Genomic DNA, 10,543 nt, shown 5'->3' on the forward strand with positions numbered 1-10,543 from the left:
GAATGAATATATATAAAGCACTCAATGAAAAATTATGCATCCATAAAAAATGAGGAAATCTTGGCATTTGCAACAATATGGGCGGACCTGAGGATACTAAGTGAAATAAGTCAGAGAGAGAAAGACAAGTACTATATGATCTCACTTTTATATGGAATCTAACAAAAATACACACCCCAAAAACAAACACCCCCCCCGCAAATTCATAGAAAAAGAGATCAAATTTGTTGTTACCAGAGGCAGAGGGTGAGGGGAGAAGAGACTGAAGAAAGGTGGTCAAAGGTACAAACATTTACTAGGGATATAATGTACAGCACGAGGACTACAGGTACTGCTGTATGATGTGTATGGAAGTTGTTAGGAGAGTAAATCCTAAGAGTTCTCATACAAGGAAAAAAAATTCTTCATTTTTTCTTTCCCTTTGTACTGTATCTATACAAGATGGATGCTAAATAAATATATTGCAGTAATTACTTCACAATATATGTAAGTCAAACCATCATGCTATGCATCTTCAACTGATACAGTGTATGTCAATTTGTTCTCAAAATAAATAAATAAATAAATATTTTTTAAAGAACATTATAAAATATCTACCCTCTTAGCAAGTTTTTTAAGTATATAATAAGTATTAACTCTAGGCACGAGGCCCACACAGTAGATCTCTAGGACTTATTCATCTCGCATGACTGTAACTGCCTGGAATATTCCTACTCCCACACTCTTCTCCCACACTCTCTTTGTCTACCTAAATTCAACTCATTTTTAAAGTCTTAAACATCTTTTCCTTAGGGAGGCTCATCCCAACACTCTAGACTAGATAATTTCCCCTTGATATTATTCTCCCACAGCATCCCTCATCCTATCTTTTCATACTCATCACATTGATAATTATCTGTTAAATGAATGGATTTTCTGCCTGCCCATGCCTATCTACAGTGGTATCCGCAGTGAAAGTGCCTGCTGCAGTAGAGAAGGCACTCAACATGTCTTCTTCATATTCAAAAGCATTCGACTGACCTGTTGGCCACATGTAATATATGTATCCAGAATAAAGTCCAGTCTGTGAAACCCAAAAGCCTATTCTATCCCCAGACAAGAGTAGAAACTTTGCTCTGAATTTTAACACATACATACTCTAACCCTGCACTATGAAGACATGCACACAGCCAGATATGACCAATGCCAGCAGCAATGCCAGAACCAAAGCCACAATCAATCTAGAGATTAGGGAAAAGAAACAAAATTCCAAAACATACCCTCGAGGCCTGAGAATTGGGGGATATATACAGCCCAGTCTGAGTTCCCTTCAGGAGTGACAGTTTTCCAATCACAACATTCACCAGATGAAACAAACCATTATGCTGTGCACCTTCAACTGAGCCCAAAAGTTCCAAATGGAAGACAAAGGTCACAGGAGGCTTCTGGGCATTGGGGGCCTGATGTCAGGGGCTTCAGAGAGGGCAGGGAGTCTATCCCGATTAAGATGGATGCTAGAAGGTGAGTCTCAGACCCACAGACAGAGGATAGGCCGGGGATCAAAGCACCTGTCTCATGTTTCTGCGTGAGCTAAGACATCTGTATTCTCTCGTCCCCAGACATCAGCACTCCTGGTTCTTGGGACTTTCAGACTCTGACTGGGACTGTATCTATCCCCTGATTTCCAGGGCTTCAGTTTCAGACTGAATTATACCACTAGCTTCTCAGAGATAAGAGATAAGGTGAGCAAGAGATGGGACAGAAGAGATCAGTGTGAGTTCAGTTGGGGGTCTGGAGTTTTCTGAATGATCCCTCTGAAGGAGGCAGTTCTCCAAATCTATTGATGAAGCTATCCTGATTGGCACAGAGACTCTGAGCACCCCAGCCTGTGGGTGACCCTTTAGATCTTCAATGAGTTGAGCTCAAGTGGACTGGGCCGGGCAAGGTGGCAAAGATTCCCATCTTGGACCCACCTGAGTCCTAAGAATGGCATCCCAGCTCTTCAAAAAAAAAAAAAAAATGGTGTGGCCCAGGGCATCCAATTATGCAACTAGCAGTTGTGGCACCCAGGTCTTACTCTGCTTTTAAAATATATATATTATTATTGATTTCAGAGCGGAAGGGAGAGGGAGAGAGAATCATTGATCGACTGCCTCCTGAACGCCCCACACTGGGGATCGAACCTACAACCAGGGCATGTGCCCTGACCAGGTATCGAACTGTGACTTCCTGATTTATAGGTTGATGCTCAACCACTGAGCCATGCCCGTTGGGAAAAATCTGCTTTTTAAGAATATTATTGTTACTCTGTACAAATTTATATATATATACTTCCTTTTCCCCTAATTTGCCAGGATAGGAGTCGAAGGCATTGACTGAGACTATTGTGGAGCACCAGCAAAAACTGCACCCAGGGAAGGCCCTCAGGCTAGGGTGGGCCAGGTAATGTTATCACACCTGTGCATCCCACACCCACATGCTTACTTATCTCCATCTCCATTGTGGGTCCTTGGCCTCACAGATATTTTTAACAGCCATGTATACACACATGAATCCTGTCTTTTACTCAGTCCTCGAGCATCCTGTTCAAGCTAAGACATCTTCTGATAGTTGTAGGATCTGACAGCGCCTTTCTATCGTCTTCCATTAGGAACAGCTGGGCGACAGTGTTCAGCAGCCTTGCCTGTCACTCTTTTACATGAGGGTTCAGAATAAGTAGTGCCTCTTCTTCCAAAGAAGACTGATATACCAGGGAAGTCTGAAGCCACCTGATTTTACTGCACTTAAAAGTGATCTATCTGCTCTTCTGTCCTTGGAGATTTGTTTTTTCTTCCCATGTAGATATGTTACAGTAATATGCCTCGTTAAAGGTTTCTGATTAATGTTATTCAGAACAAGATGAAACCTTTCTATTTCTAACCTCATTTCTTTTCTTGGTCCTGGGAAGCTTTTCTTCCCCTTCACGGTATTGTATCGATTGTTTTGGTCACAGGCAAGCTGCCTTTCATCTGAGCGACAGCCGGAAGTCAGCCTTCAGCCTTAGTGACACTGTCTATTCTTCCTATTTTTGTGACACTTTACTTACTGAGGAATTAAAAAGTAATGAAAAATGTCAGAGACTAGTTAGAAAGATTGCAGATGGACCTATTTCTTGGAGAAAATAAAAATCCCAAAGAGAGTATGGTATGCACATATTGAAATCTTCCCACTTAACTTAAGCATAGGATTCTGTATCCTTTCTCCTAGCTAATTTATATAAATGTATGTGTGCCCACTGTGTTCAAATTATATATGCGTGCAGAAGATTACAAAAAGCTCGAAGTTTTTTCAAGCTGCGGGGATGGCTTTCTTAAAAATGTATTTATTATTCCCCCAATTTGTGCTCTAAGCATTGTAAAATAGCACAAAATGAAAAGAGAAATACTATGATTGGTAAACAAAGCAGCTTACATAGATAGATCTCCAGGTAAAAGGGAGCCCTGTCCAGGAACTGACAATCACTTGGTCCAGACACCTGCATACTAAGCTAAGGAGGAAGTAGGTGTTGTTACCTAAGGGGTTGGGGCTGGGCTGTGTGGGCTGGGAGTGAGGAGAAGGGACTCCCTGTGGGCCCGCAATGGCCATGGGGACACCTGGAGGAGGGCCTTGAACCAGGTGAACTCTCACCTGGGATCCTTTCTGAGAAAAGTATGTATTTGCTAAGAAGCTGACTATGGTCAAGGTGTACGTATACCCAGGAGCACTTAAGCTTGGCCGTGTGACAGAATCCCCTGGAAGGCTTGTTAAAACACAGGTTTCTAGACCCCCACCCCAGAGTGTCTGATGTAGGGGGTCTGGGGTGGGGCCTGAGAATCTGCATTTGTAACAAGTTCCCAGATGAAGTCGATGCTGCTGGTCAGGGACCACACCTTGAGAACCCCAGGATAGTGTGTAGACGGTGGCTCTGAAGACCCTGAACCCAGGCCTTGGTCTTTACGGCATCAACAGCACTCAACTCTGCTTTAAGAATGGGCAGAAAACAGGCTTCTATGGAGTCAGCTTGCAGCTCACAAATGGACATGGTCGATGGGGAGAGGCATAAACCTTTCCCATCTCCAGCGTGGATGCTGGTTGTGCTCAGGTGTACAGTAAGAGGCAGGCCATTGCATGTGAGTGAGGGTGGTATCTACCCTGATCCATCTGGGGAAGCCAAATTGCTGTAGAGAAGACAAGCCAGCCGGAGAGCAGACCCTGAGGCTGCCTACTCCAACTGGTTCACAAAGGAGTGTGCGGAGTGGAACTGGTTGACTCCTCAGCTGACAGCCCAAGGGCTTTGGTGTACTGGGCTGTGCTTTGAGGTGGAGATGGAGGGCCCTTCGCCTTCTTCAAGGATGGGGGCAGCCACATAGGACTCAGTTACCACCATCACCTTTGCTAAGCAAATGCTTTGCAAGTGTGGGAAGACCAACATCTTTTTTAAAAAAAATATTTTTTAGAGAGAGAAGAAGGGAGAGGGGAGAGGGAGAGAGAGAAACATCCATGTGAGAGAGAGACATTGATCAGCTGCCTCCTGCATGCCCCCTACTGGGGATTCAACCTGTAACCCACACATGTGCCCTGACTGGCAATTGAACCAACAACCTTTCAGTGCACAGGACAATGCCCAACCAATTAAGCCACACCAGCCAGGGTAAGGGAGACTAACATTTTAGCAAGCCCTAGCAGTGCGTACTACTGTCAAATCCTCAGTCACCCCACAACACAGCCTACAGTGGCAATCAAATCCTAGAGTCCCACCTGTACCTATAACCCTCCCGCTATGCCCCGCCTCCATAAGGACAGTGCTCTACCCATCACCCTGTTCTCCCCTATGTTGGTAATGAGGTCTTACCCTTCACTGGCTTCCTTCTCACAGTATATAGAGACATTCCAACCCCTCTTATCTTGAAAATGAAACTTAAAAAATTTCAGCTCTCTCAATGCAGGGCTTCCTCCAGCTCCTTCCTTTCACAGATAAGTGCCTGGAACCAGTTATTACCTCTCGATAAACCATCAACTTGTTCCAATCAGGTCTGTCTCCATCACTCCACTGCTTCTACTCAGTTAAATTCCCAACAGGTATTTATTCAATCATTAATCTAACAGATGTCTATTGAGCCATGTGCCAAGCCTGGTTCTACATGTTGGGATGCAAGATCTGTGTCCCACAGAATTTGCAATCAGAAAGGGGAAGATAGAGAAAAACAATACACATACATGATACATAAGTAAATTCTGTGGCATGGTAGAAGTGGATGAGAGCTAAGGAAAAATCAACAGAGCAGCACAAGGAGGGATGAGGTGGGAGCAGGGCCAAGTTCAACATGCTAGGTCCAGATCTGTGTCTGCAATTAAATTCAAAACTGATGAAAGACAGTGTATTAGCTATGATAACATATTGGATTTTTAATTGCCAGACTTTACAAAGAAATCTCATGCAAATTCCATTGAGGAAAGAACCCTGCCTGGAATTGAAAGCACAGGAAGAGTCTGCGATCTCCAAAAGGGAGCGATTTTAGGATCCACAGAGGGTCCCCACCATTTCCTTCACGCATGTAGCCTGGCCATTCATTACATCACATGGGCACAAAAACTTTCATTCCACAAAGGGGACTCAGGTGTAGATGAGGGGCTGATGGGGTATCTTAAAGGTACGGAGCAGCTAGGGCTAAACCAAATCACAAACAGAGCAGGCTTTGATTAGGGATAGGGATTCTGCACTGGGTATCTGCCTGGTAGAACCAAATCGAGAATACAACAGGAAGGTGGAAGAAATGCAATAACCTTAAATCCTTACCATCGTGTCCTGGGTCATTTCCAACAAGCCTAATTTCCAGGGGCCTAGGTATGCAAAAGCTCAGGACAGGGGGCAACAGACACAGGGACCTCGGCAGGAAGGGCGTCCTCCCAGCACTCATTCCTTGCAATGTGGAGAGAGACTTGCACTAGGCAGGAGCAGCAAGTCTATTGCTAAGAGGCTGACAGGGGCTAAAGGTGTACCTTACCAGTTGGGGGGCGGTCATTTATCTTAACTTTAAAAAGAGGAGGTTGGAATATGTCAATGTGTCCAATTTTTTTTCCAGTAGAATTCTCTTTTTCAAACAAAATCTTAAGCAAAACCCAGTATACAACATGTTTAACAGTGGAAGTAATCTGGCTTAGGGGCCCAGCATGAGGCCCATTCTGCATTCTTCTCACTCCCCGACCCGGTCATTCTCTTTAGAAGCATTTCTGAGACAAGGGAGGGCCCCACAGAACATGGTCCTGCTCTTCTCTGGCATCTTGTGATTCTACAATGTACATAAACCATCAAAATTCATAGAATGGCAATAGTAACTTAAGGAGTAATTTAATTTTAAGACAAATGTAAGGAGAGAATGAAACTGGAAGAGAATAGGAAATAAATTCTGTGGCTAATGTCCAGAGTGAGTCACTGAGACGTGGAATAAATTGTTCAACTCTATGAAAGGGAAAGCCCAGGATTCCCTGTCGAAAGAGGGGTGACAATCTTGCTGGAACGTCCTCAGGGACAGGGGTGGGATGAAGGGATCTGTCACTCACCAGCTAAGGAAGCTTTAAATATACATTAAGATGGCCAGGCAGCTCTGCTCACAAATGTGAACAAGAGCAAAGGTCGCCATGTCACAAACCTTGATTCCAAGTTCGATGTTTTCTCCTCCATACACATCCATCCCAGGGTCCAGGAGACCGATTTCACCAAAGAACTTCCTGTTGACTACGAAGGAACAGCCAATCATTGCTGGTGTCCTGTGGGAGAGAGAGACGCTAAAGTCAAAGTCATCACATACACACACACACACACACACACACACACACACACACATTGGAATTTTATTCAGCTACTAGAAAAAAGAAAATCCCACCATTTGCATCAATATGGATGGGGCTTGAGGGCATTATACTAAGTGAGCTAAGTCAGACAGTGAATGACAAATGTTCTCACATGTGAAATCTGAAAAAAAAAGAAGCCAAACTTGTAGAAACAGGAGGATTGTGGTTACCACGACGGGGAAGTGGGGGAAATGAGGAGATGTTAGTCAAAGGGTCTAAACTTGCAGTTGGAAGATGAGTAAGTTCTGGATATCTGATGTATAGCATAGTGATTATAGTCAACAATACCATATTATAAACTCCAGAGTTGCTAAGAGACTAGATCTTAAATGCTCTCACCACAAAAGGAAATGATGATTATGTAATGTAATGGAGGTGTTAGCTAATGCAATGGTGGTAATCACATCGCAACATATACATGAACCAAATCAACATGTTGTGCACCTTAAACTTACACAGCGTTATATGTCAATTATATCTCAATTTTTATAAAAGATGCTGAAGTCATCAGCACCAGAAGCCCATCATCGGCACCATCCGGTGGGGGTGGTTCCACTCTGGCCAATGGAATAACTTGGGGCTTGGTTCCACTCTGGCCAATGAGATAACTTCCTGAAGGCCTCATTGCCCATACCCCCATTCTCCATAAAGCTATGTTTTAGCTTCAGTCAAACTATGGGACCCAAAGCATCTAGGGATAACCCGGCACCTTTGCAGCTTGAACAAGAACAGGTCTCACATGTCACGTGAAGTCTGCAAACATGGAGACTGGTTCTCACGGCATGTCTGGGGACAGCTGTGTGACAGGATGGGCGCATGGGCAGTCTCAGAGAAGCGCAAAGAAGAACAGATGTGTCTATCTCCTGTCCCAGGAAGAAGGGCTTCACCAGTTGGGGACTTGACGGGAAACTGGAGAAAGGAAGGTCAACAGGAGGAGGTCTAGACTCCACGTTCTGATGGGAGAGAGTGGATCAGGATGCTGGTCCTCACAGAGGGGAGAAGATTCAGAGGAGACCCTGGTACCCAAGAGGCCAATTATAAACCACAGAGAGACTGTCTCAGCCCACAGAGAAGGGGTACTGAGCAGGAGAGATGAAAGGTACTGACAGGGTGGCCACTGGCCAGCAAGTCTGGAAACAAAGATTAATACTTTATTTTTGTACATATGAATCTTCTAGATTATTTCCTCTGGAGTAGGCTAAAGGCACAAGTTGAATTCAATGGAAATCAGAGACAAAAACCATCTGAGGCAACACATCATGGATGCATGCGCAGAAATTGATGGAATCGCAGCATTAATCTACCACGTTCATGGCAATTTTGCATAAAGCATGGAACCCTGCATTGCTAATAACGGACAACCCACTGTTACATTTTACATATTGCATTGTATTATATTATATTACATCCTGTATTGTAGTGCAATATCAACAAATTCTTTATGTCTTTTCATCTCTGCTTCCACACTTTCTACGTACCCTTGTATAATAAATCCATTCAGCAAATATTTTCTCAGCATCTACCATATCAAAGGCATTTTACTGGTGCTGTAGGGGGTAGAAAAACACACAATATACTTCCTGCATTCAAGCAACTAAGAGTCATCATCATTATTACTATATTATTATTATTATAGCAGCTATTTATTGAGTAATTACTATGTCTCTAGCACAGTGCAAAGTACTTTTTCACACACTGACTCATTTAAAAACAGCCATAGCCCTGCGAAGGAGGGGCCATCTCCACTTATGAGCCAAGCCCCTGAGGATTTAGTGACCTGGCCCTGAGTCACAGAGTAGGGCTCAGAGACCACTCAGCGTCAAAGCCTACTGATATGTGGCACCCTCCAGCCAAGGCTCCATGGAGGAGCTGGCAACCCCAATCTGCCAAACCCCAGACGTGCCATTAAGATTCTGCTGTGGGCAAAAGAGACATCTCACAAGGAGGCCCGGTGAAACTCCCCTGGGCCACTCGGAAGGTACTCGGTGTCATTCTCGGCAGGTACTCTGTGGCATTCTCTGGAACTGAACTACAGACCTGTCTTAGATCCTCAACTGCTCCTTCTGAGCTTGGCTTTGACCTCAGTGTCCAGATTTCTGACTCCATGGAATTCCTCCCACTACCCACGAGCCAGGGCAGCAGTGGGGCACGCTGGAAATAGCAGTGTTCAGAGTTGAAAGAACCCAGTGTGAATGCTGGCACTGCCACTGAAAACAGTACTGGGTTAGGTTAATGGAGCACCCTGGGTCCCAGTTACTTCTGTACAGCGTGCTGCTGTGAAAAGATGTGAGATGAGCCCAGCACACAGGGCACAAGCTCAGCAAACAATGCTCCTTTGCCCTCTACTGAGGCTCATCCAAGCTTTTCCAGAAACCTCCTAGCAATCATACCTGTGTACATGGGACACTGCCCTCTACTGGTGCAGCTGTGCCACCCCAGCTACACCAGGGACAGCAACCACTCACTGTCAATCATTTCCTCCGCAAGCTCAGAAAATAATGTTCCTTTGCCCTCTACTGAGGCTCATCCAAGTTTTTCCAGAAACCTCCTAGCAATACCTGTGTACATGGGACACTGCCCTCTGCTGGTGCGACTGTGCCACCCCAGCTATACCACGGACAGCAACCACTCACTGTCAATCATTTCCTCCAGCCCTTGACCCCTCAAAGAGAAGCAGCAGATCTGCAGCCTAGAAAAGCACTGTGTGAGCCTAATCTCCCACATCAATCAACCAAACCTGAACAGCCAAACAAATTATGTTTTTGCTGAATCGTGGAATTGAGGCAGTGCTGGGTGCTAGAACTAAGGGGTCTCATCCAAATGCAGGGACAGGCCACCATAGGGGACAACTCTGGTGCATGTGGACGATGGCACATTGGGAGCAAGGCAGGTGCACAGCGGAGGTGTGAGGCCAGGTGGTGGGGGTTGCCTGGCGACTTCAGCTGCCCATCTGCTGAGATGTGTGGCTCCACTCTCTGCCCAGGAGCATGTGAGAGTGCCCTGTCTTTGTGGTCTGTCCTCCTTGACTTAAACCCTGTTAGATAGGCTTCTGCTCTTGCCACCAAACTGTGATGATGACACATGTGCCCCCTCCCACTTATGACCCAGGAGTGGGGTAGGGGTATTAGCCCATGGGGCGGAGAGGCAAACTTCAGGGAAGATTCATTCTGGGAGAGCTAAATGCCAGGGTCCACCCTTGTAATGGAGAAATGCCACAGACATGCGTGTCTGGAGTACAGAGGTGCAGCCTGAGAGTGCAGGAGTCTGCAGAGAAGCCGGGGGCAGGAGGCAGCCTGGTGTTAAGTCCATTTTCTAGAGAGTAATTGCTGAGGTCATCAAGACATTCTGGTAAGGCACAACAATCCCCCAATAAGTTTGTGCCTGGTATCTGGAATTGTCTGATGTTAACACCCATGTGAAACTGAGACCCTCCTCCAAGACTCTATACTTCCTAACCTCTTAAAGGCAAGCAGGGCAGTTAAAATCGCAGGGCACAGTCAACACTCTCAAAGGGTATGGCTTTGGACGCTGCCTCATGGTGAAAACATGTTTCTTTGAGATTGACTCAGGGCCCACCTGCACTAGCATCACCCAGAAGGTCCCTTAGAAGATGCAGATTCCTAGGTATGGCCCGGAACCAAGGAACCAGGTTAAAGAGACTAGACTCAGGAATGTGCATTTTTACCAACAAAGT

At 45.3% G+C, this 10,543-nt stretch overlaps 1 protein-coding gene across 1 annotated transcript in view; it reads right to left on the minus strand.

Annotated features, from left to right (window-relative positions):
- WBSCR17 (Williams-Beuren syndrome chromosome region 17) overlaps positions 1 to 10,543 on the minus strand; it is a 420,861-nt gene that overhangs the window by 83,593 nt on the left and 326,725 nt on the right. The window contains exon 6 of the mRNA XM_006770853.2: positions 6,648 to 6,765. Within this exon, the coding sequence (XP_006770916.1) occupies positions 6,648 to 6,765 (118 nt within the window). The remainder of the gene's footprint in view (positions 1 to 6,647; positions 6,766 to 10,543) is intronic.

The sequence above is a fragment of the Myotis davidii genome, unplaced genomic scaffold, assembly GCF_000327345.1.
Source record: "Myotis davidii unplaced genomic scaffold, ASM32734v1 scaffold424, whole genome shotgun sequence".
In the NCBI taxonomy this organism is placed as follows: Eukaryota; Metazoa; Chordata; class Mammalia; order Chiroptera; family Vespertilionidae; genus Myotis; species Myotis davidii.